This window comes from Motacilla alba, chromosome 7, assembly GCF_015832195.1.
Source record: "Motacilla alba alba isolate MOTALB_02 chromosome 7, Motacilla_alba_V1.0_pri, whole genome shotgun sequence".
Classification (NCBI taxonomy): domain Eukaryota; kingdom Metazoa; phylum Chordata; class Aves; order Passeriformes; family Motacillidae; genus Motacilla; species Motacilla alba.
Genome location: NC_052022.1, coordinates 26,007,016 through 26,034,181, shown reverse-complemented (window position 1 = coordinate 26,034,181; position 27,166 = coordinate 26,007,016). Strand labels below are relative to the sequence as shown.

The 27,166-nt window shown below is 41.8% G+C and overlaps 1 protein-coding gene across 3 annotated transcripts in view; it reads left to right on the top strand.

Annotated features, from left to right (window-relative positions):
• The window catches only part of KLF7 (Kruppel like factor 7), a 65,785-nt gene extending 41,549 nt beyond the window's left edge, over positions 1–24,236 (top strand). For 2 of the 3 annotated variants that reach the window (XM_038142399.1, XM_038142398.1), the window contains 2 exons: positions 8,923–9,046; positions 15,312–24,235. In XM_038142399.1, the coding sequence (XP_037998327.1) occupies positions 8,923–9,046; positions 15,312–15,363 (176 nt within the window). In that variant the 3' untranslated portion in view covers positions 15,364–24,235. Of the gene's footprint in view, positions 1–8,922; positions 9,047–15,311 lie in introns of all 3 variants that reach the window. The other variant, XR_005257556.1, reaches the window with a different exon arrangement.
• Positions 24,237–27,166: the final 2,930 nt, after the last annotated feature.

Below are 27,166 nucleotides of genomic sequence, written 5' to 3'. Positions count from 1 at the left end.
GGCCCCGCCGCCTGGGTACCAGCCCGACCTGCTGCCCCGCTGCTTCTGCCCGCCCGTTGCCAAGCAACTCTTTTCCTTTTCCTTTTCCTTTTCCTTTTCCTTTTCCTTTTCCTTTTCCTTTTCCTTTTCCTTTTCCTTTTCCTTTTCCTTTTCCTTTTCCTTTTCCTTCTCCCCTTTCCTCTTCCCTTCCTTGTTTTTTCTTTTTTAAAATTGTCCTCCCCTTTCCCTTTCCCTTTCCCTTTCCCTTTACCCTTTACCCTTTACCCTTTCCCCTTTACCCTTTCCCTTTTCCCCTTTCCCCTTTCCCCTTCCCTTCCTTGTTTTTTCTTTTTTAAAATTGTCCTCCCCCTCCACACTCTCTTACTCTGGAGGTTTGATTGGGTAGTTTTGCCGCTGGTGTTGCTGCCGGGTGCTCCGGTGTCCCTGTCGTTCTGCTCCTGTCCCCAGGGCCCTGCCCAGGGGAGGATATGCTGGCAATTAATGGGGCACAAGCTGGGCTTGAGTGCTCAGGCTGGCACCAGCATCTGTGCCTCAGCCCTGCTCCCCACCATGGAGGAGCTTCCTTCAAAGGGGAGCTGTGGAGAGGGGTTTGAACGGGGAGCACATTGCAAAGGCTTTATCACTCTCAATGGGAGTCCTGCAGAGACCCAAAGAGATAAAGCCGGGCGTCCCTCCCCTCCTTCAGGGCTCAGTATGGAGGGCGAAGTGCGCTTGTTAAACACAGCCTCTTGAGTAGAAAATGGAATATTTCCATTTCTTTGAATGTTGCTACATGCTTTGCTTTTCTCTGCTTTTCAGCTAGGCAAGCGGGCTTTGTGGATGTGTGTTAGGTGCTTGTGTGTGTGTAAGACATAATGCTGCAAAAATTGGTTTCCTTTTGTGTCCTGAATGGCTACATGCTGAAGACTGCTGCTGGCTTGGTAGACGAGCCTTGGCAAGGCCCTTAGGAACTAATCCGGAGCTTTGAAGTTTGTAGAAAGACTGATTGGAGATTGCGTCTCCTTCTTAACCTCTTTTCCCCCATCTCTAATACAAATATGATCAGAGTCACCTCTCTATAAGGGCATTTCTGACCTTTTTGGATGAAAGGAGCTAGCTGTACATCATTCATGGAAATGTACTGCTTTTACACTTGATCATCCCTGCCCTTCTAAAAATAGGTACAACCTTCTCACATTGTGTATTTCACAATCCTGTCACATTCCTCCTCTGCCCCATACTGTCTTCTGCCAGCTTTTCTCTTGTGCTTTGTCACCCTTTCAAAGGCTTTTCCATTTTTCCAGCAGGTGGCAAAACTGAATAAAATGCCAATTTTAATTCTTCTTTCTCTTTTTTTTTGTGTAGAAAACATTGGCGGACCAGTTAAGCACTCACCATTGCCCCCTCCTTTGCATTCCTTTTAAATAATAAAAATATTAATTAGGCTTTCTATTCTCCAACAAAAATCAATTAGAAGTATATTGAGGAATGAAAGGCTCAGAAAAGTATCTGAAATTGATTTTTGTAATTAGTTTTACTGGTTGATGGGTTGCATGCACATACGCTTAGATATTAGCATTGATCTCCAGAGGATGTGTGTATTAAATAGCCTGCTCTTCCTTTTTGCTAAAGAAATGAACTTATTAATCTTAAAAAGAGGCTGATGTTGTTGTGCTCTGAACTGCGGCCGCTCACCAGCTTTTTTGTAACCTCACCAGCAGAGCAGCTGCCTGAGCCATGTGAAGGTAGAGTGCTGAATGTGGTGTGAAAGTGGGGAGCGAGTCTGGGGCAGCTCCTCTTCTGTGTCTCATATTTGACAAAGTGTGTATATGTAATGAGGGAAGACAGGCACTGGTGTTGAGGAGACCTGTCTTGTTAGATTTCATTTTTCAGTGGTCCTTAAACCCAAATGTCCTTCTGAGATATGTTTCTATTAAATCTCAGATAGCACTTTACATAGGAAGAGAGGGGTGACCAGTAACATTTTCTGTTGTGCCACGTGCTGTGTGCTGATGTTCAGCTAATTAGAAGAATTATGGCTTGGCTTCATTGGTATGCCATGTATGCAGCTTGTAAAGCTCTCAGGGACCCTTGGAGATGAAGAGTGCTACATAAATATAAAATATTGGTAAAGTGAAGTTCCACATTAGGCTTCTCATTGTGCTGAGGCAGACTTTCATCATAAACTGCAGAGCAGCTAGGAATGCCTGCCTGGCATTTCTCTGCAAGGTGCTCTGGGGGCTGCTTCTCCCCCAAAACCACACCAGCTTCTGGCACTTCTGAGCGACTCCTGTCTGCAGCAGCAGCGTCCCCACAGGCACTGGCCTCTGAAGGTTGCCTGGGTTCATCCTGCAGTGACACTGCCACTCCTGCAACAGCATGGTCTCACTCACCAGCCCAGGAGCAGTAGGTCCCAAAAGGATTTCTCAGGAAGGGTAGCAAGAAAAATCATTAAAACACTCTTAGGGTAGCAAGGAAAGTTATTAAAGCACTCTTAAAAAGCACTACTTGATTCTTCACACATATCAGACCCCCAGAGCTTCCTTATAGGAAAAATAATGCAAGAAATCTTGCATTTAATTCCTTTTTTCAATTGTAATTTTTCAGTTTGTCTAGTTCTCTGGGAACATCAATCTTGAAACAAGTGTAGCTGAAAGTGTTTTTCAAGACATACTTTTAGAAATTGAGACTTTTAGAAATAGTTTCATTTTAAATGGTTTTTAAATTACAGATTAGAAAAAGGAAGGAAATATTTGTGTTTCTTTCAGACAACTTTTTCTTGGATTTCGAAACTATATGTGAAAAATTCTCAGTGGATTATAACACATGCTAGTTTTCTCCTGTTGTGTTCTTAAACACACTTTCACATGCTAGCTTTGTGTAGCTGTGTAATATTAAGGAACTCTTCAAACATAGTGCAACTAATGTTTGCTTTGAATAGCCTTCAAAATATGCATATAGATAGAATTTGGGGGTTTCCCCTCAGTTTCTTTAAATATTTTTGGCTGAATCAAAAAGGAGTGTCAAGGGACAAAAGGAGTCCCATGACACTACCACATTTTAGCACGGAGAAGTACCAGCAAGGATTTTGACTATGATTCTCCTCTGAAGCTCACTGCAGGACTGGGAGCTTAAACTACTTGATTGTTTTACTAAGTGCCCTGCAGGAGAGTGCTGGGGAGAGTAAGGAAATAGATATAGATGGATAATCATAATATCTTTGCTTTCAATTCCATAAAGATACAGGGTGAAACTTGAGCCTAGTGAACATTTTTCCAATGACTTGGATGGAGCCAGGGTTTCACCCCATCACACTGGAACTCTGTGATCTTATTGTGCACATCCCTGAATCTGGAGAGTTTTCTTCTTAAAGTCCCTGCTGTTGAAATTCGAGGAATAGAGAGCGAATTTCTTCCTGTGCATTTCAAAATAAGTGTTCCTAGCCTGCAGGGCTGCAAAGAGAGGTTTAAAACCATGGCTCTAGGTTATCTACAAAGCAGAAGGCAAATGATGTCCGAATATTATTGTTTTCTTCTTTAAAATCTCATTATTTCTGTAGAAGAGCGTACTCACAACTTTTTAACCCTTGGGATTGGCAATAAATAATGCAGCTATAAGAAGTATATTGTGCCCATTATGTCCTGTAGTTTTGTGATTATGTCCTTAGCTGATCTTCAGTAGGTACCTCTGTGTCCTGTAACCTAATGTTTCTACTAATCACTCTGCTGAGACAGCCTCTCTGAGATGTCTTAGCAAACACTGCCTTACTTCTTGCACAAGAGAAATATGTCTGGGACCTAGAGGGTGCCTGTGGGATGTAGGTGGCAAGGACAGGGGGTCTCTGGATCTTGAGAAGAGACAAAGTCTCCATTGCTGTGTTTTGTGAGGAAATATTTGTTGTGAAGTTTTGTACAGGGTTTATAATTTAAATATGCGTTGGAGCAAAAACCTGATGTTCTCTGGTTTGTGGCTGGAGAGCAAAGATACAGGAGTGTGCAGCTGAGCTGCTTGCTTGGCCCCCTGCACCATCAAAGCAGAGAAATTCACCTCCAATTCCAGGCTGCCTGGGTATGATGTGTCACAGTCCACCCATGCCTTTGCCTCCCCATTAACTTGAAAAAGAATGCCATAGGTGGCAGTGTCAGATGTTGGCTTTCAATATCTAAAGCTGCATGAGACGAAACTCACCAAGAATTCCCGAGGCTGGAAAATGGAGGGAGAAGTTCTAAATTCTGGTGTGGTGGTCATTACAGAACCAGCCCAGCTATATCCATCATGTTTTGCTGGAAACCTAGCATGCGTTTGCCACAGGAGTGTAAATGGGATTATGTGCTTGGTTTTTCATACTTCCAAATGATGAATTTTTGGCTTTCAAGAGAAAGCTGTACCAATAATTTGTTTATTTTTGTAACTAGATGCCTAATATTTAGTCTTGCATTCATCTTAGTCACAAAAGGAATAGTGACCCGATTTCAGGGCTGCCAAAGTCTGATGGATTTTTTGTTATGACTTATGATTTTAGCTTCACTATTGCATGTTTCCCATAAATTTTCAAAGGTCTTTGTCCTCCAGTTACCAGATTGGACCAGGCTGGACGAAATAGAGGATGGAGGGCCAGACTGTACTGAAATGTGCTATGGGGGTACTTTAGAAGAGGAGCTCAGTTGGGTGAGGTGCCACAAACAGAAGTGGAACAGAGAGCCTACTCCCCAAGCATCCTAGTCTCAGAGTATAAAATGTGCTCTGGGAACGTGAAAAGGTTAAAATGAGGTATGGACCTCAGGACACAGCCACAGTGAAGAGAGGCTGCTTTACAGAAGTGTGCCATCATGATGGACTGAAACCCTAAAGTATATCTGAAGGGCTAATAGCATTTCTGTGGGACTGTTTGGTGATACAGCCCTCCCAGACCATTAGGTTTCAGGACATGGCTCAGTGCACAAGCAGGCATGTGCCGGCTGCTTCTCCAGGATCCTCACCAGGCAACTCAGATGTGTCTGATGTGAGTATTGCCTGGTGATCAAGTGACCTCTTTTGAGATGAGGCTTTGGTTCAGCATGGCCAGAGTGTAGATGTGGGGTTTTTTTCTGTCCCAGGAGCTGCTGTGTGAGTGCACAGCTGGCACGCTTCACCTGCGGCCTGGCTCCAGCCACAGGATGAGGCTGTGGCCAGCCAGAAATAACACCCTTCCAATGCACACAGTGTGGTGTTGGGTCCTGTGCACCCCCTGTCTCACTGCAGTTCTCCTTCACTGTGCTGCACTGCTCTCTGATGCACATGCTTCCCATGGAATCGACAAGTCTGTAAGCTTGGAATCACTGGGTAGTGTCTCTGACTACCAAGGGAAAAAGTAGAAACAACTGAAAGCCAGTATTCTATGTTGCTTACAGATTGTCCCTAAGCAAATGATGCATTTTTTTAACACAAGTGCTCATCTAGGAAAATTGCATAATTCACTGCTTGAATATATCTGCACTGCTTCCCAGGTACGTTTATGGATGTGTGGAATCTGAGCCAGCCCCATGGTGTGCAGTAAGTTCTGAACTGAAAGAACTGAGTATTTAACATGTTCCTAGCTATTGGCTTCTTTTTGGATGAGGATTGGCTCCTCCGTTGAGTGTGTTTGTATAAATGTGGATTTATGGATTTGTTCAGGGACTGCATAGATCCTTGTGTTAAATAAAGGTGACTTAAGGAGTAGAGCCTCCTTCCTGGGAGTGGCTTGCAGACACAAGTTTTGAATGCGGTTTTTAATTTGAAAAATTAGAAAAAAAGTCAGTGTGGCACAACTCCGTGATGTTCCTATTTTTAATTGGATTTGCAGCTCATAATTAATTTCTAAAAAAGAGGGAGATCCTGGCCCTGTAGAAGTGAGTAGGAGTTTTGCCATTGCCTTCAGCAGAAGAAGATTTCATCATCTATCTTTTTAGTCTCATTAATCCTTGAACAAGAGAAGAGCAGCCTAACACATGGAAAGGATCCTTCCCATTTTTCTTCTCTGCTATTGCCAGTAGTGAGGTAGGAGGACCCTCCCCCCTTTTTCATTCCCATGCTTTCTACATATGTGCACCTTGGCAAGATACACTTCCATTTCATCTTCTTGTAAGGTGAAAGCAGCCATTAAAGGAGCAGTTTGTTTTTAGTCTTCACATGCAGAGACAGGCAGGTCTCTGTTCTCCTTCCCTCTTGTGTTTTTGAGTAGCTGCAGGAGGGCAGGAAATCCAACTTATTGAGGTCTCTGGGTCAAGGAGCCGTCTGACATGGCTTTAAAGGTCACCGTGCTCCTTTGCATTTACCTTGTGCACTGGGAGCCTGGTATGGCAATGTGCAGTCTGGAGCACTGAGAGGTACTGTCTGACATTTTGCTGAACAGGGCTTGGGTTACAAAGGAAAAACAAAACTCAGCTCAGGGCTGTGCAAGGCCAAAGCTGGAACACTTGGGAGAGGAGCCCCTGCAGCAAGTAACAGGGATATGTGTCATTCTGTGGGTTCACCAGTAATCGTGCTTGGCTTTTCTGTCTCTTGTAACCTATATATAGCACTGTCTATTTTCAAAGCTCTTAACAAATTTTAACAAGGCAAACTCCACTTCAGTCCTAGTAGCCTGTATAGTTTCACAGAAAGCCCGGGATGCTTTTTCTTCACCCTTCTGCTCTGTAGATTACTGTATCCTTCAGACTGGCTGTACCTGCCAGATTTGGCTGAGCAGTCATCTTCTGCATTTGCTTTGCAGCGTGTGTGGCAAATGTGCTGCAAGGCAGTTTCCCTGTCTGGCTGTCTCCACTCTAAGGTAGGCACTAGAGAGCGTCAGAGAACCGAGGAACTGCATTATCATCCAGGCTTGTTTACTGACAGCTTTTTAAAATAATGCATGAAATGTTCAGACAAACTGGTGCTCCATCACAGGCAGAGGACTAGGCCTGAGAAATCCCTTTTTTTCTGAGGAGAGCAGATGTTGTTTGACAGGTAGGGTGAAAAGGGCCGGGGGAGACTGCTGCAACTGCAGCTCCAGTGCATGGGGCCAGCACTGGTGACAGTGTTTGAGGTACAGTTGAGTAACCGGCCCAGAAACATGACACCAACACCTTGCTCACTAAGAAGATTCTAACTTCTTATTTTCCTGAAGAAATCCTGTCCAAAGAATAAAGGAGCAAGAGGTGAGTCTGCAGAAATGACCACGCAGGCGCATTCCAAGTGAGATAGAGTTATTGTTGGCTCAGTCCCTTGTCCTGTTGGGCATTTTCCCATGGGGGACTGTGACTCACAGCAGGGACATCCAGGATGGCCTTTCTTCATTCAGGGACTGTGGGATAAATGGATAATTTGGTGTAGTCTTGCCAGTTGCTGCCCCTTTTTCACAGCTTCATCCCAATGAACCCTTTAATTGAACTACTGAGCCAAATAAACTTCTCAAAGGCCAATAAAATGGCTCAGCTACCATTGAGGTCTCAGCCCATTCTGCTGTTCTGTCTGGGGCAGATGACCACTGTGCAGCAGAGCTGCCAGTGCAACAAGAAGTCTGCAGAAACTCACAAACCAGAGAACAGCATTTTTTTCATGTTTTTTGCTGCCATTTTCTTTCCCTTTTCACTTTTCTTGCTCTTTTTGCCTCTCCAGTTCATCATCATGGTATACATAGGTCTCCCATATCCAGATCTCACTCTTCTACTTGCTGAATAGACACACCAAATATAGCAGTCTGTGTGTCTGCATTTCTGCTGTGGTCAGGTGATTGTTTCATGTGACCGGCCTAGAGGGGTCTTACAGATTGCAGCCTCAGTGTGGCCCATGGTGGGTTTTTTAAGATTACCTTCTTAGCAATTTTAAGAACAAATAAATAAGTAATAATCCACTTAGAAGCTTGGTAGAGAAAGTGATTTCGTGTCTGACTTTTATCTCGACTGCGTGGGGAAGAGTGGCATGGAGTTTCTGTAGGAGGAGATGCACTGGAGCATTTGTTGTGGTGGGGTTTGAATGCACACCAATGCACGTGCACTGAAAAGGAAAAGGGAGTCATGACTTGGGGTTCTTCATCGGAAGGTGTTAATGACTCCATAGATGTTACACCATGGCAGACTTTGATCTGCAGAGACTGAAGTGCATTAGAAGATAGTTAGATATGAGCATAGAATCATACAATATCCTGAGTTGGAAGGGACCCACAAGAATCATTGAGTCCAACTCCTACCAGCAGACTAGAATCTCTCCTGTCTTACCACTACACCATTTCACTGCCTGCAGTGGTTTTGTTAATATTTTGGGGCAGAATAACACCTGATGAAGGTGTAGTGCAAGAAGCCTGAAGGACCAGCCAATTCAAAGAAGTAAAAATGTATCCTCTCACGCTCGATGACCTGACAATTTCTTGGTCCCAGAAGTAGATTTTGTTGTCAGAAGCAAGTAAAAAAGGTGCAGTCCTTTGGGGCAGCAGGCATGAATGCTTAAGGGGGGGGAGCAGATGTGGGGCTGGCCACACAAGGGGTAAATAGAATTGGGGTAAAGCGTGTGATGCAGTAGTGGTGGTCACTCAGGAGTGGTGCACACCTGTACAGTGTTCAGCTGTTAGTACAGTCACTCAAGTGCCGCAGTCATCCATCTGGCAAGGTTAGAGTGAGCTGAAAAGCTGTTTGAAACTCAAGCTTCAGCTGCACAGCTGCTTAGACATTTGAGGACATTCTTAAGGCTTCTTCAAAGGCCAGTTGGCTGGTTTTATTAGAAACAAGATACAAGGTTGTGCGAGAATTTTAGCTGTGGGAAAATCTGGACTGGAGCTATCCCCAGTATACAAGCCCTGAGTTATTTGCATCTGCCGCTGACCATGAATTGTGTGAAGGGCTAACCGACTCGAATGGGTTAGAGGCAGGGTGGGAGGACACGGGGCTCTCAGGTTGAGTGCTCAGTAATGCTGCTGCCACGCTGACTGTTCTCTCCTCCCCTCTGCAGGTGAGAAGCCTTACAAGTGCTCGTGGGAAGGGTGCGAGTGGCGTTTTGCACGGAGCGACGAGCTCACGAGGCATTACAGAAAGCACACGGGTGCAAAGCCCTTTAAATGCAACCATTGTGACAGGTAATGCAGCTCCTAACGTGGTGTTCAAGAAACCTGTGGACTTTTGTGACTGGCATGGAGCTGCCAGCTCCCAGAGACGAGAGACCTGGCTCCCAGCAGAGGGGCCCCTTCTGTCCCACTGCCTGGATCCCTGTACCATGGATGGACCTTCTGCTCAGCTCCTGTCTTCTCTGCTTAGTGGCCTGGCAGGCTGGCAGATGGGGAATTCTTCCTAAGCAGTCTAATCTCACAGCACAGAACAAAATGTGGGACCAGGTGTAGGTCTGACTGAACCCTGCTGGTGTCTGTTGTGGGCACAGGATTCAGTTCATAGGGCAGGTCTTGTTAATACTCTTAAAGCAGAGAAGACGTCCAGAGGGCCTCAGACCATTTCAGTGATGGACCTCTCCACAAAGCATCTCCCCAGCTTTCTGTCTCCTGATCCTGTAAGCCTTCTGTGCTCACAAAGCTCCCTCTATTTGCTCTGCCTCAAGGACTACCCCAAGCACTACTGCTGGCTACCCACATTTTGGCAGGGTGGGCCTCACAAAAACATTGGACTATGGCAGGAGGAATGGGGAGCTGTGGCTGTTGTGCCTCAAGTGACCCAAATCTATAAGAAACCTCTAGGGATAAAGCATTCAATTTCTGTATGATCGTTGTCTTCTCTTAGCACTGACTCCAGAGCTCCTGAAGAAAAGACAACAAAGGGCACCATTCTCAAAAGCTCGGGAGTGATTTAGACACATATTTCTGTTCAAGTTCATGGGGTTGTTTTGTGTAAGATCCGTGATCTCTGCACATTCCTGCTAATTAGTGAATCTTTTCCTACAGTTTTAAATCTCGCTGTTGACATCTGTTTGAAGTGGGAGATACTCTGCACCTTCATTCTGTGAGGGCCCAGATTTGAAAGCCTGACAGGTGCGCAGGGCCGAGGTTCCTGAGGAGCCTGTCAGCAGCAGTGCTCTGCCACTCGGAAATGAGGTGTGAGCTGAGCAGCCAGCAGCTCCCTGGGAGAGCCGCCCTTCCAGCTCTCAACGCCGTTCGTTTCTGCAGCCCTCGCTGCTGTAGCTGCTTCAGTAAATACCGAGCTTCTCTGAAAAATCTGGTCATCCTTGCTCGGTGCTGAGTGTTTTTGAAAGCTGGGTTCTTTCAATTTAGAAACAAAACCAAAAGAACACCCTTCTCCACATCCCCAATCCCAATTGATAAGAAATCAGGGTGGAGCAAAAGCAATTACCCCTGTAATGACTCTTGACAGCACTGACAGGATCGAACAATGAGCACTTCTCCCCCACTCACCCCCCCGGCTGAAGATTGGCAGTGCCCTGGGTGAAACCTGGATCCACTATTGAGTAATCAAATAATGCGCTTGCATCTGAACATGTTATCCAGCTAATCCTATTTATATATATTTTTAAAAGAGGCTTAAGAAAATTACCCATCTTTTTAATGCAGCACTAAGGTTCTCGACTGTGATAAGGAAACGTTTTGTAATACAATAAAGCCTCTAGGAAGCCTGTGGGTACACCAGACCAACAGAGAATATGCGTGGAGAGAGGATGTGTGGGACATAAACAAGGGACCCCATCCTTTTATGGGAAGGAAATTTGATCATTTTCACATCCTGCCTTTCCAAGAGCTTCATCTCCTTAAGTGCTCTTCTGCCCTTGTCTCCCCTCTTCCCGTCCCCCTTCCCCCACGGAGGGCTTCCTCTTGGATTATCTTTTGTTTTATCCCTGGATCATCTTTTGTTTGCTCAGAATGAGGGACAGGATAAGCCAAGTAGGGACCTCTGCAGTTCTGCTTTTGTTTAAGCACTTCTGTGAATGAGAACAATTATATCCTCTGTTTTAAATGTAAGGCATTGCCTTTCTCTTTTCTTTCCTCGAGTGGCCCCACAAACACACACACGAATACACACATACACACAGCCCTAGGGTTTCTTTGTCAGGACAAACAATATTTTTAGCAGAGATCTAGAGAAATACAGCTGGTATTTTCGACTCCTTGGTCTTTTTCAGCCCTTTGTTAAGTGTTCGTTATTCTCCCTCCACATATCCCTTTCTACCTAGCTTTTCTCTTTGGCAACAATCTCAGTCACTGCAGCCAAGAGATGTATTCCTGTAATCATCTAATGCATTTTCTGCTCTTCTGCTGTAGATGAAGGAAAAACATTATTAATAAAATTCAGAGTGCTGAGGATTGTGTACTGTTAAACTCTATGCCCATACTGTGTGTGGTGATAGGAGGCAGATTTTCCCTTATTCCCCTAGTTAATTGTTGCAAGCCTTTAGAGTGACAGTGCCTGTTCTTTTGCCCCCCTCTGCCATATTACCGTCTTTCATTTTTTTTCTCATTCTCAGGCCTCTCTGCTACCACCTACTGCAGAGGTCACCTCAAGCAAGCACTGAAACATGAGCCTAAAACTGCCTTTAGCCATTTAGGCAGACTTTTAAAGATGAGCCAGGGTTCCAGCTGGAGAGCAGTTTCTCTGTATTTGAACTGCTACCCCTTATTGCACTCCATTATCGAGCTGTGGCCACTCTCAGGCATGCTGCCTTGTTAGGTTTTAAGGAGCTGATTGGAACTGTTTTAACAACACTGATGTAGCACAAATCCTATGCCTGTTGTTGGTCAGAGCTGAAGGCTGTATCCTGGCAAACAGAGCATGGAAGGGGTGATTCAGATAGCAGAGGGGGATGATATTCACACAGTCTGGCTGCAGTTCCCTTCCAAGACTGTTTTTAGATGTGCTTGTGTCTCTCACCTTCTGACCGATGTCAAAGGAGTATTCATGTCCTCTGTGTATAAGTAAATTTTATAACAAAAGAGATAAGATGAGATTTTCTTCTTCTGCTGTCCCTATCCCAACAACATGCAGCCCACAGATCACATTGCTAGTCATAGCTGGCAAGCTACCCCTGCTTTGAGTAACATCATATGTACTGCAAATGGTGTGTGGCTTTGTGGCAGCAGGAGAGAAAGGAGAATCGGCTAAAGTGGTGTGGAAAGCACCCCAGGAAAGTCTTTAGTGCCTTCCAGATGCCAGGGTTGTGCTGGTTGTTAGCATTCCCAGGAATTTTGCTCTTCAGAAATGCAGGCTAGGGTTGTTCCTCACACAATGCAAGCCCTCAGCACTTCAAGTGGAAGAGTTTGACAGGGTAGTGGCACTTGCTGATTCTGGATAAATAGGTGTTTAGGAGACAGCAGCTTAGTGCCAGACTGTTGGGATGCTTATTCCTTATCTGCATATGTGCACACGTACTCATGGTTTCCTTGTTGATAGCAAGCTAAGAGCGCACTTAGCTGGAATGAATACATCCCACAGTGGAAGATCCGCAGCTGGTAGGAAAGATGGCTGAGCAATAAATTCTCTCTCATTGTACTTACCTTCCCTTTTTCTCCTTCAGAGGCTTCAGTGCCAAGCAGCATTGTGTTGCTAAGGAGATACAGCAAAAAGAGAAAGGAAAGAATCATGTCTGGGAGCAGGGAATTTGTGTATCACACATCCCTGTATGAGTTTTATAATTAGAGTGTCTTATTCTAGCATAAACTGTTCTTTCTAGGAAGAGCTAGACTGAGGGGGGGATGATGGAGAAGGCTGTGATGGGCCCACCTCTGATGTGCAGAGCTGGTCTGGAACTGAAGGAGGTGTAGAGCCAGAGGTGCAGGGCAAAGTCTCGTGTCATGGGCAGGACTAGAGACTAGCAAGCCCCTGTTCCTTGATTTTTGAAGAGTAGTTTCCTTGGACAGCTTATCCTGTGGAGCCTCTTGCACTGCTGCCTCTAGTCCCAGAAAGAAAAAAACCAGAAGTGTGTTCGGTAATCAATAGGCTTTTTGACAGGGTGATTTAGCTGCAAAAATTTTGTACGGATTGTTTTACAGTTGAAAATAAATATCCACATCCACCAGCCTTACCAAGAGATAGAACTAAACAAATTAGTCAGCAGGAGAATGTGAAGAATAAGTATTGTACCACTTTATTAGCTATAAACTAGCAAATATGGCTCCATTTTATTACCTATAAAAATATTATGGGTGCTAATACGGTACTTACTGATGTGAAGCAATGTACTGAATCTATAATTTTAACAGATCTGGCTATGGTGTGACTCATCACACACTTTCCTGGGTTGCATCTGTAAAAGAGACAACTGGAGAGGAAAAGCTGTGCTTGGGTGGGGGTCTTATGACTAGTCCTAGACTGAAGTGCCAGCTGGTGCATGTCTTTTTGGCAGCCACTCAAGCTGTTGTTTTGTTTTGGCAGCTCTTGTAGCCAGAGCATACTGCTTTCTCAGTTTAAGACTGGTGAGAGAGACATTGGTCCAAGGAGGTATTTTGTCACTCTAGGGCTAGAAAATTCTAGCTGTGCAGAGCCTGCTGTTGCAAGCCCAGTGCCCATTGTCAGATTCACGTGTGCCTTGCTGTACCTGATGTAGGACCTTGGAGGAATGCCTCCTCCATCCTACTTTGAAGTCTCATTTTTGCCATTCTGAAGGTATTAAGTCCCTTGTAAGCCCTGCAAGTAGAGAAGAGATGACTTGAGCAGAGCTATGCTCATTGCTCGTTCACAGAAGATGAGTAAATGACTTTTCTTGTGGAAGTTGTCTTCTTTTAAGGTTTCTTTGTCTTAAAAATGTACCTCTTGATCACTCATCTCTGTGTGTAGATGCTGATTGATCACATGTGCAGTGGAATACTTCAGCAGGACAGAAAAGATCTAACTATTTAAAATAGTTTCATTTTATAGTTCTGCTCTTTCTCAGCCTTTCTCTGCTTAGAGTGTTAATTCTTTGGGTATTTAGATTGACTTTTTTTTAATCCATCATTATTGGCTTTTTGGGGGGCTTGTTCAGTTTGTTCTTCTGCTTCTTTCTGAAAACTACAAAACACTCAAATACTGCTTTTTTTAAAAATACACTCAGTGCCCATATATGAGCTGTCTTGATTCTTACAATAAGCCATTTGGATATTCTTCAGACCATTATTGGTGGCTGCTTTACACTCTAGTTCTGTGGAGCACTGAAAAGACATGCCAGGCAAATCAGTTCTGTAAGTAGCTTTTCCTAGTGTTCTTGGAGCCCACAGAACCAGTTCACTCTAAAGCCACAGGTATATGGGGGTTGGTGTGATATTTGTGGTAAATGTTTTTAAAATAAATAAGCCAGTGTCTTGTGGCTTAAAGTGGAAAGAAGGTAAGCCAGAATTTGCAAGGAACTTGAAAACCTCCTGGTTTTAAATGCTCAACTGAAGTTTCTAGTAGAAGTTTAATTTCTGAGTGTGTCTGAGTCCTGCCACTGTGACAGGCTCCATTTTAGAGCTGTGGGGTAGGCAGCCAGGACCACTGCCTGCTTCTCCTGTGGTTTGCTTTCCAGTGCCATACGTATCTTAAATGGCACTGTGATGGAGGGTATCATGGATTGGTGCTTTCAATCCCGAATCTAATGGGTATGGAGTCTATCTCATCAGGATCCAGCTACATGTTCAGAATGCCCAAACATTATGTTTTCTTATGAGACAGAAAAGTCTTTGTGGATAAAGAATAGAAGTTGAAAGCTCAAGTCCTGGCTTTCTGTTTTTTCCCCCTGGTTTTACCAACCACACCTGTGTGATTTACAGCTTCCTTGTCTTCTCTGTCTTTCAATTGTCACTCTTACAAAATAGGCATAATATCTTCTGTCAATATCCTTCAGGGAGATAATATTCATCAGAATCCACGTATTACCACCCAGATTCCCAGCTGAGAGGAAGGGAGAGATATGAAGCCCTATGGATTGTCAGCCTCCAAACTCTGAGCCAGAGTTCCTTCCAGTTTGGAGTTAGAAATGAGAATTCAGCTTTCAAAACTAGCATCATTCTTTGGTGCTTTTTGCAAGGAGTGGGCACTTGAGAAAGCTAGTATTTTTTTTAATGATGTTGCTGAATAAAACTGATTTGTTTTATTTATTTTTTTAATATGCAAACATATGCATACTAAATATTTGGTTTTATAGTACAGCTGCATAGATGAGCACTTTTCCCTGATACCTGACTCAGTGAAAGAAGTGAGAGGGAGAGGAACAGGGAGAGGATAAAAGCCATCTCTTTAGGTGCTGAAGAGCCAGGGTAGTTGCCTATCTGTGGTCACAGAGGTTGATCACACAGGCTTTGGTGGCGATCCATGGATAGCTCAAGGAATGTCTCTAAACTGGAATATGTATTTTCTCCTGTGCATAACAAGGAAGGAGCAGAAACCCTGTTTTCCAAAATCCTATACTTATTTCCTGCTTGCTTTATGTTACAGGTGTTTTTCCAGGTCGGATCACCTCGCCCTCCACATGAAGAGACATATCTAAATATCAGTCAGCTTGGTATGGATGCCATCTGGGTTAAGTGTTGTGAGATGAAAGTGGAACTCGAGTTACAACGTGCTACCTTACAGGAGAAGAGAACTTGATCCCGTGTAATCCTCTGTACAGGGACCACACGCTCACAGTGTCATGCTCCCAGTTACACTTCAATACCTACATCGGTTCTTTTATGCCTTGCCCCAGCTGGATGGGAGAAGATGCAGGCGAGGAAATGGTATAGAGGTGAAGTCAGTGAAAAAGAACAATTACTTACAGTACTTCAGCCCTCTTGGATTTGTTTCCTATTTTTGCCAGTGGAAATCAAAGGAGGCTTCCCTGCAGGTGGACGGCAGTAAGAGGGGCTTATCTAACTTGCTTCTGAGTGCAACTCAGTAGAAGAACATGTCGTCTTGAAGTTGCATATTTGTAGCACTAACTTTCTTTTTAAATCGATGGGGGGAAAACAATGACCTAGAAAACCAAATCCCAGTTTGGTAGCCAAAATTAACCTCTTGGTTTTTTTTGTTCTTTCTCTGAGAATTCCTAATTTTCAGTGCATCAGACTTCTCACAGACACTTTGACCTGTCTTGGTTTTGGTTCTTCTTCCCAGAACTGAGCTATTGAGATCCTTTTAAGTCAATACCAGTGGCCTTAATGGCAGTAGACTGTGGAGTGACACTTGTGACACAAACATCCTCTTTTTGGCCTGAGTTTATGTAGACTTCATGGAGGATTATATTTTTGTTGGTTGTTTTTATTTTAATTTTTTTTTTTTTTGGCTATTGCACAACATATGCACTAGGGACTCTGGAAGCTGCTGCCACGATGGCTAAGTAGCCAAGGGATAAACCCCTGAGATACAGCACCTAATATCTCTGTAAGCCTCACCTTATTGCCATAGCTAGGACTTCTTGTTTATTTTTGAACAAAAAACTTTAAAAGCTTGTTTGGAAGCTTAAACCTTTTTTCTCTTTTCTCCACAAACAAGTGATCTTCAGAACTCCTTGTCTTCACTTGGATATCAGTCTGGGACTGGCCACACAGGCATGACTACAGGATTCCTTCCACATCATGTGAGCAGATCAGCCACAACCCACAGTGATTTAGTGGTGAATTATGTTGCTTTTTCTTGCAGTTCTTCTATTAACCTATTTAAAACATTAGCCTTTTGTTTCTGTAAAGAGCACCTGCAGACGTTTTAATTTAAACCTGTTTGTTGAGCATCTTACACACACAAAAAAAAAAAAAAAAAACCCAAGCCAAAAATCCTACTCCAGTCTCTGAGTAGGAAATCAAGAACCTCTTCCAAGTACAATGGCTTCATTCAGCATTAGCCCGTTAAAGAAAATATCAAAGTCCTGCATTTCTGTTCATCAAGTTGATGCTGTAGGCCACTGCTATATGAAAAAATGTAACCATGTGAGCGGTGAAGGAAGGGATTGGATTTTACATACAGCAGTGAGGCATTTCCACATGATTGGTCCAAAGTATTACTAACCTAGAGGTCCATTTTGGCCCACGGTGTGAATCATCAAGGAGAAGTGGAGGTCTCATGCTCACCCTTCCGTCATATTGATAATTTGATTTCTTTGGCTCAAAGTGGATTAAAGTCTTCATTACAAAAGGAAAAAAAAAACCCTAAAAAATGTATTGCCATAACTTGTATTTGAACCTATTTGGCACTGGCCCTGACTCCAAAGACTGCATTTAGGACCATGAAAATGGCCTATGCAAGCAGGCAGGCGGTCATTAGGTTGTATATTTTGTATATTCTCGGACCATCCCTACAAGATGTGTCTAGAAATGAAACAAAATAGCGCGTGGTCCACAAATGGTTGCTGCTCTTTTATAATGTATTAGCCAGCTGCCCTTCTTTGACTGTTTTGACTCATTGACTGTTAAATATTTCCCTTAATTTATGTTTTGGGAGGTAAAATTGTACTATAAGGGGAAAAAAGAGCAAACAAGAAATCAATAGATGTTTTTAAGAGCCGTCACCGGGATCCTTGGCACTTGAATTCTCAGCATTTTGCAACCTTTGGTTCCAGTGAGAGATTGAATTTATTCAGAAGATGCTGGTTTTCCTCACAGTTTTCACAAAACACTGTGACTGTCAACTGAACACTTTGGGGACAGGGGGGAAATACGATGTCTGGCCCATATGGCATGAAATATGGACCAAAATCTAACCATCTTTTAGGGGCAATGATGTAATATTCATGATAAGAGCATGAGAGAGAGTGAAAGAAAGAAAGAAAGAGAGAGAGAAGAAAAAATTGAATTTATTCCAAAGATTTAAAACTAACTATACTCTATATGTGTATATATATATGCTTATATATATATATATGTATACATTTAAAAATTGCAGAGCACTGCTTGCTGACAATCTCGTATTTCTCTACTTCTGTATTTGCATACTTCTTATGGCCATTCCACCCAGCTGTTTCACTGGGACTGAGGGCCCTAGAATCCAATTTGTGTTGGAACAAATAGAGCATCCTGCCAGATCACAGAATCACAGAGTGTTCTGAGTTGTAAGGGACCCATAAGGATCATCAAGTCCAACTTCTGGCCCGGTGCAGGACATCCCAAGAATCCCACCATGTGCCTGAGAGTGTTGTCCAAATACTCCTTGAGCTCTGGCTGGCTTGGGGCTGTGACCACTTCCCTGGGGAGCCTTTTCCAGTGTCTGACCACCTTCTGGGTGAAGAACTTTTTCCTAATGTCCAGCCTGAATCTCCCCTGACACAGCTTCATCCCCTTCCCTTGGATCCTGTCACTGGTCACCAGAGAGCAGAGATTGGTGCTGCCCCTCTGCTGCCCCTCAGGAAGATGTCTAATGGGAACTGAAACCTCAGCTGTGTGAAACTGTAGAGCATCCAGTGAGTGCATTAGATAAAAAAAAGTGTAAGAGAATCCTAGAATTTCTTTACTGTAGTGTCCTAAAATTTATGCTCTCAAATTCTCCACTACAATATTCATTGGCTGTGAACCTGCATAAATATCCTCCTTTGCTGTCTGAACACACCTGCCTTTAGGCATGCTATCAGTAGTATACAAACCTTAATTGTTAAGTGATGGTTTAAACACCAGACTCTATTTAAATTGGAAAAAGTCAAGCAAGACTGTTTTTTAGTTCCAGTCGTCATTTACAGTCTTGTTGGCATCTTATTTAAATATACCAGAACAAGGGCCCCAAGGGAAAAAATGCTGAAATATGTCTTTACTTTGTTCAGAAGGCAGGCCTACATCTAAATCCTGGATTCAAATAGCCTAAAGAACATAGAAAAAAGGGGGGTAAAAGGCAGATTTCAAATTTCTCAGGCTTTGTAGCAGGTCTTGAACTCTGAAGCCAAAATTTGAGCTTTGAAACCACCTCTTATGTTTGAAAAGGGTGATATTTTTCGGCTGTGTATATGGTGTACCCAGTCAATCTCTTGACTTCAGTTTTTGGGTACTCATATGCAAGTGTCATAGTCATTACTAAAATTTTGAATCATAACTTTGGTGTTTTATAGAAGGAGTCTCCATTTTGGAAAGGCATAATTAGTGACACATTCCAGGATTGGTTTTTTTACAATGACAAGTTTTGTTTCTTTGCGGATATTTTAAGCTGTACACTTCAAACTTGTGTAGTCTGTTATAGTTAGTTCCTTTTTGGGCCTGTGTCTCCTTACTAAAGTTGTACAGTTGTTCTCTCTCTGTAACTTATGAGTAGACTCAGACTAAGGAGGAAAGGCTCTGTGTAAGGCTTCTTGAAAGCAAACCCATAAATTTGGTGACAGTTGAGGACAGTTATCCAGCTATAGAAAGGAGAAGCTTTACCTTGTTTCCTTCAATGTGAATTTTGTGCCTATTTGCAGAAGAGAAGCCATTATAAGAAAATCAGATAGTGGTTTCCAAGGTTATGGGACTATAGAATGAAAACAGATTGGCCTGAAAGTCTCACAAAATAGTGTACACAGAGGAAGCAACTAAAATAAATGTGAGTTTTTGTGATTAGCTAAATAATATTTTGGATCAGAACAGTCAGTCATAGAATCCTGCATGTGGAAAGGGGCCTTCAGAGGCCATCTTAGCCAACCTCCAACTTGAGCTGGTTGTTCATGGCAGTATCCAGCTGAGTTTTAAATATCCTCAAGAATGGAAATTCTGCAATCTCTCCATCCGAGCTGTTCCAATATTTAACCACTTTCATTGTAACAAAAAAAAAATAAAATCCAAAAATCTCTGTGTCAAGTAGGAATTTTTCATGTTCAAACCTGTTTTCAGGCCTCTTCCACTGTGCACCTCTAAGAAGAGTCTGGCTTCTTCTCTACAGTCTTGGTTAGGTATTTGGAGATAGCAATAAGATCTACACTTACCCTTCTCTTCCTAAGGCTGAATCATGTCTCTCAGCCCGTCTTCATCCATCGTGTGTTCCACTACCTTCGTGGTGAATCTCTGCTAGACTTGCTCCCATATGTCAATCATTTTCGTGACTGGGGAGACCAAGACAGAATATTCCAGGTCAAGATGTGCTTTGTATGTGACAGTATTGATAAAATATATTTATTCTGGATTTTTCCATTATCTGAGACAACTTAAAGTCAAGCTTCTATTTTGAAAACTGACTAATAAAAAATAATTTAGGAAGCACTGTTATAAATAGTTTTCTAATCAGATTTGCCAAATCCGTGCATAAAAATACGCTTATACAAATATACTTCTGTACCACCAGCTTGAGCCTTGGCTGGCAAAATTCGGTTTTTCTCGACATAATCATTGATGGTTCACTTTGAACTAAAAACTATGTTGTTTCATTTGTACTGTATCAAATATGAAGACACATGATGCTGTATTTTGGTCACTTCTTACACTAAAACAGTACTTCAGTACATCTTTGTTCTGTTTGGTTTTCCCCTTAGGAGATGAAGAGAAACATAAACTATCAGATATATTTTATAGAGACTGGTCTAAATGTGGATTGCAGAATCGAGAGTATTTTTCATTATCTCTGAGTTGTTCTTTTTCAGTAGCTAGTACTCAGTCTAGACAATTACATTACCTGGCTAAACCAGCAACTGAAGTAAAATTCTAGATTCTTTCAATGTCTTGGATGAGGCCCTGAGCAGTCTGATCTCACTAAACAAAGGGTTGAATGTTGGATTAGGTGACCTCCAGAAGTACCTTCCAATATTAATTTTTCTGTGTTTCTATGATTCATTTCATAGCTTTTACTTATTAAATATTTTTGGTTCTGTTTCTTGATAGGCTTGTGCTGATGAAACAGACTGTAGGGCAGATCTGTAGGTTTTTTCTCAAATTCTGAGAGTTTCATCCTTGTTAAACTTTATAAGGTTTCTCCATGAGGGAGACCTAGAGAGGAAGTAATCCTAAAAGAACCCAAACCCTTAGCAAACCAGTTCGAAGCAATATCATACCTTGATATGTCACAGCTGCAGGGACTAGCCAGATATTATTGAAACAAGTTTGCTCGACTGGAAGACCCATGTGATAGGTGAACATTTTTTTTCATTCATTCTTATTTTCCTCAGACTTTTTGAAATTGCTGTTTTTCTTGGGGTAGCACATTTTCACTTAATGCTTGGGAAGCACTGACCAAACACAGATGAGGAAGAAGAATCTGAATACAAGAGGATCCCTCATTCCTTGCTTTTGGAATTGTTTTAACTTCAGGCATAAAAAAGTAACTAATCACTAGGGTGTATAGCTCAAATGGAGTTGATCAATATGATTGTTGCAGTGACTGAGTATATCTTAGTTGTGACCTTTCTCATATCTACAGAATCAGGCTTTTCCCCTCATTTTTATCTGACCCTAGACAATTTGGGGTATCTAATATAAAGGTTTCTTCTCCTATTTAACACACTTTATTTGTCTGTATACAAAAGAGGTGGTAATTTGTACTTTTGGCAAAGCTGATGAAGTCCAACTTCCTTAAGTGTTTCCCTTCCTCTTCTCTTAATGTATGTCAAAATCTTTAAATTAAAAAAAAAGATGAAAATTTTGTAAATAATTTAATGTTACAAGGCCAGCACTCAGTGGATCAAGGGCTTTTACTCTTGATTTCATTCAGGACTTGGCACATTCTGTCATTCCATCCAGTAAGACTGTTTCTGAGCTTTCATATCCTGGGTAATGCTCTAACCCAGAACTTCTAAACTACTTTTTGCTGATTTCAGATAGAATTGCACTTGTAAACATATCTACATACTAAGAAAAAAAACCCAGTGCTTGACAATAACTATTTAACTTTGTCTTGAAAAAATAGAAATATTTTTCTCCCAACATTGACAAATCTTGCCTGTCTTTCATTAGCATTTAAACTACACCTTCATGAATGATCTTTTCCAGATCAAACTTGGATATTTTTCTTCCTTTTGTCACACTTGAGTCTCTATTTATTAATAGTTTAGGGATGACTACTGCAGTCTTTCTCCTCCACAGCTCTGCACAGGTTTCAGTGGCAAAATTTAGCATTGTAAGGAGTGTAGGATCTGGCCTACCAGGTATTAAAATCTGTGTTGTAAAGCTGAGAATTTCCTCCTCCCTTAGAAGAAGAAGTCTTGGGAATACTTGTGCTATATAAGTTATATATATAATGATATAGTTGTATATATAAATTATATACATAAAAATGTCGAGATGGGGAGTAGACTGCCTTTATCACCTCAAGAATGAGTTTCCCTTCCTGAAAACTTTCAAATGCAGGCGTCATTTTAGAAACAGGGTTTTATAGTTTTCCTTAATGCTTGTTGATGGCATTTTTGGTGTAATAATTGAAGTTGGAATCTGCAATTTTCAAAATGAAAGCTTTGATGACTTTTTTTTTTAAAGTGCTTTGGTCCTAACTTCTATATACTGCCAGAAAACAGGTTCTCCACCCTGTCTCTGTGTGGGTGTGGATGTACAGCAGTATACTGTATATACCTACACAGAAGAGCAAACTGAGCTACTGACTTACAGTTTGTAGTAGCCAACTGTGCCTATTGCTTTCATTTAAGGAGGGCACTTGCTGTTGCCACTGCATTTTAGGAATCATGTCAGCTTCTGTAGGAAAGTTTTCAACAGTGCTGGGAAATACATGTTGCTGTGTACTGTGAATGAGTAGGCTGCAAATTTGGGGATTGGGAGGGGAGGTGGGAAGGGAGGGGGATGAGGGTTTCGCATGTACACACTAAAGGGAACTAGAATGGACAGAAACATGGGAATTTTAGCCTTTATTGTTGGGCTCTCGGGGAAATGAAAAGCTAACATGCAGTCCCTGGAAGGCCTGGTGGCTGAAGGGCTGATCTTTATGTTTTGCAACGTATGTTTTACCCATCACTCTGTATTTAAATCCCCAGACCTGTCAGATTGTGGAAGTAGATCAAAACACTGGTTTAAACACTACTTTGTTACCAAGGCCATGTCTCTACCAGGGAAGCTGTCCTACATTCAAATCAATCTAGCTAAATCACTTTGTAGCTGCACCTGTTACGTGATTGCCTGGATCAAGCTTGCATTGGCATCCTATGCAGTTAAGCTGAAGTGTAAGAAATGCTTCAACTAGTTAAGATACCTCTCCAGGAAGGTTCTTGCACCAATTTAAGTACCTGGTTTTGAAATCACTGCATATAAACTGTAAGAGCTTTTCTCTTAGAAACAAGGCCTTAGTTTGGCATGTCTGCTCATCTAGTTGAAAAAATAATAATGCAGGCTGAGATTTTTTTTTTTTTTTTTTGCTTTTCAAAGTGACTTGTTTTCCGTTTTGTTCTTTGAAACTTTTCTTGCTCTCTACCACACATTAGATTTTTCTTTAGGGAATTTTTGTTTAACAACAAAAACAACAACAACAAAATGTATGAATGCTCCCTATTAAAAAAAAAAAAAAACCAAAAAAAAAAACAAAAACAAAAAAACAACATTGCTTGAAGGACTTTCATTTTGCACTATAATTTTTCTTTTACCAGATGTGTCTGACAAGTGCATTTCGGAGATGCCCTCGGTCACGTTCTCTCAGGCCTACTCTGGTATTTCTAATATATCACAGAAGTACCCAATCTTGTAGCCCTCAGTTCTGCCTTTTTTTGACATTTTATTTTTTTTAAGCTTTTTATATATATATATATATATATAAATATATTACTTTGTCAGTTTTTTTGCTGTACAAAAAGTCTTAAGATTTAAAAATATTATTTGTATTATATGATGGTGGTATGTTAATGTTACAAAATTATTAATGAAGAAAAAATTTATTTTTGTTACTGGTCTGTTTCATAATTCTTTTTTAAATTGGTATATTGTAAGATATCTATGCAAAAATGTTATGTGACGCATTTTTATTTAAGAATGTAATATGTGTAATAAACTGTAGAATGTGTTTGGCCCAACAGTGTTTAGTGTGCCTTGTGTATTATTTCTTTATGAAAACTTCTGTGAAGAGTGAAAGGGCTTTTGGAGTTAAGGCTATGGTCCTGTAAAAAGTTATTGACATAAAAATACAACTTCTAAGTGTGCTTTAGCCCATCAGAATAATATTTCTGGATTTAAGTAATTTATTTTTAATGTATTTTGTTACATTTCAAGTGTTGCTTATGTTCATGCTGTTTCACATGTTGCTTTTGGAAAAGATGCTCAGGAAGGAAGTTCTTGTTCTTAAAAGCTGACCGAATTTGGCTTGTAATCCTGCTTCTTTTGGAATCAGTGATTTCTGTTATTTGATAGTTTACACTTGTTGAAGATTTCAGCCAGTATTATTTTTGTAAAAGACACAGAGAACAGTTGTGTTTTATTTTCCATGCTTAGCTTTACAACATATGTCAGTCAGTGGTCAAAACAGGTCTAGACTGTGAGGCTCCTGCGAGCTTGTGCTGTGCTCTAGTCCGTGTGTCAGGCTGTCTCACAGGAGCGCAGCATTGTTCTCTTTCCCCGCCTCAGTCATTTAGTCTCCCTCGTTAATGTCTGCAAATTGCAAGCACAATTGAATCCACCTGGATGCTCAAGTACTAAAAACGTATTTAGGCAGTAAGACCAGTTATTTTGAGCGCAATTACTTTGCAGTGTCATGACATAAAATGAAATTACTTTTTCAAGACAGGCCAATATCCCTTTAGGTTTGTGCTGCCTTGTGCTCACACACTGCAGCAGCCTCAGTGGGCGTTGCGGCAGGACATTCTGTAGGGCCCATCTGATGCCAGCTGGCTGAGTTTCATTTCTCGGACAACATGCCTCACTTGCCCTGTTGGGGAACCTGCTAGGATTGTTTATGTCAGACAGACAGAGGGTAGGAGTCCCCTCCTGACATCTGCATTTAGAAGTCAGATGATCACTCTAGCCTGCCCATTTATACTCCCTCTGTAGCTAATGAAGAGAGACATATCCAGAAGTAACTCACTCCAGGGGATGAGTTGAAGGGGAAAGGAACTGGGGTGCTGTTAAACATTTCTGAAAAACCATATGGTCAAGTTGGAGCAGAGTGAAGAAGTGATGCCCATGGCTGCTTTGGTTGCTCAGGTTGTACCAGGTGTTTAATGATGGATGTAATTTGTAGTGTTTGGGTGTATGTTAAGAAAAAGCTCTTGAGCACTGAAAAAGGGCTCAGCACAGGTCCAAATTTTGGGCTTGTGTTACAAATGGTCAAAACTGGATCATGTTCTGTCTGCTTCAGTGTGACAGTGGCATCCTGGTGTCACAGAGTTTGAGTGATTGAGAAGTTGTCATATCTGAAAAAAATGGTCTCTGTTGTGCATCAATTCCTATGATGTAGGTATGAATGGCGTTGTGTTTGACAGAATTATTTCTGCAAATAGAATTTTCACATTATAACTTTTTTCCTTGTAAAGGCAAGGTCTAGGTTCCTTTACTTTCTCTCTTCCTTGAAAAATTCTGGAAGCTTTTAGCATCTCACCTACCTTGATCTGTCTGACAGTTGCATATGTCTGTACATCTAGACAAAAATACTTCTAGTGTAATTTAGTCCTTTGCTCTCCACCTGTGAGAGGAACATCCAAAGACCTTTTGAAGGGCAGCACAGCATGAAACCCAACTGGAGGGATGATTATCAATTACAGGTAAGCATTTAACCTGGTTGTGTTCCAGGAGGTTTCAGAAAATACGATGCTTTGCTACCAAACATGTCCTCTTTGAAGCAAATAAGTTATTAGTCTGGAGGAGTAGTTGTCAGACACTTCCCTGGGCTGGAGGCCAGGGAAAGGACTTAAAGTGAACGAACTCCTCCTCTCTGAAATTTTTCAGTCACACACCTTGGGCAATTCCTGCTGTTGGGTACAGAGTTTTCTGAGGAAAGAAAAATTCATTTACTTCTAGGGTTAAACTGTGTACGAGCCTTCTGTTGAGCTCATCTGATGCAAACTCACCATGTGCAAACCTAGCACGACTTTTCAGACATAGAGTCATAGAATAGGTCGGGCTGAAAGGGACCTTAAAGATCACCTGGTTCCAATCCCCCTGCCATGGGAGAAGATGTCACCCACTAGGTCATCTTACTCAGAGCCCCATCCAGCCTGTCTTGATCACTGCCAGGGATGGAGCATCCAGACCTCCCAGGGCAACCCGTTCAGTGCTTTACCACCTGCTGAGTAAAGATTTTCTTCCTAATACCTAATCTAAGTCTGCTCAATATTAGTTTAAACCATTACTGCTTGACCTGTCACTATCTGCCCATATGAAAAGTCCCACCATGCTTTTTATGAGCCCTGTTAAGGTACTAAAAGGCTGAAGTAGGGTCTCCCCCAAAGCCTTTGCTTTTCCATGCTGAACAACCCCAGCTCTCTCAGGTTTTTCTCCCTCTTTTTAAAACTTTTTTTTAATTATGATTTTTTTTATTTTTGGCTTTATTCACTTTTTTCTAATGAGTGTAAACAAGGAGAGAAGCCTTAAATATGAATGAAAGCAAAAGTTTGCCACCAGAATAATGTTGTTTTACCTCTTTTTACAAATATTTGTAATACTTCTGAGTTTAATTGGTTTTTTAAGAAGTCAGTTTTGATATGTAATGAACAGTTTTTCATTAACAGTTACTGACCACCTGGCTGGAAATCTTTCCAAAGGCCTAGTCACTGACTGAGAGCTCGAGCTCATCATGTGCCTCTGTGGTACTGAGAGCTAACAAAGGTCATTGGAACAATTACTTCCAAGGACCTTATGTGTCCATGGCTTGTCCATGGACTTCACTTTTCTGGAAATCTCTTGTCTGAAATCATAACAGCCGCATCTTCTTTTCACAGAGCCTTTCTCCTGTACCCCTGTGCATGGTTTCAATTTCATTACCTGCTTCTGTTCTGTCAGTTTAATGTTCGCTGATGAGAGGCAATAAAACTGAAGAAGACAAAGATGCTATAGCTAATTAGTCTTGAGGTTAAAATTCTTCAGGGCTTTGAATACTCTTCCAAACTCATTCAAATTTACCTTTATCTGCTGAATTTCTGCTGGGCTTTTTGGAGGTGCAGATTGAACAAAAGTACCTCAAAAAGGTAGAACAAGAACTCAGCTTGAGATTCCCAAGTAACATAGAGTGTGGGAACTGGGAAGCAGAGTCTCACTCCAAGCAAAAGTTTGCCTTCTGGTTTGAAGAGCTTATCTAGTGTTTCTAATTTACTGAGGTAATCAGGAGGCCCTTCTCCTCTCAGGATTTAGTCTAGCTGATGTCATGAAACCTAGGACTAGTACTAAGCCCACAAGTAAAGAGAAGTGTAGTTGAGTGACGATACCATTTTAAAAGTGTTTTGGAATATTAAGGAAATATCTTTGAGTAATGGGAACTTTTCCGCCCTTCAACAAAACCTTCTTACCCTTGCAAAA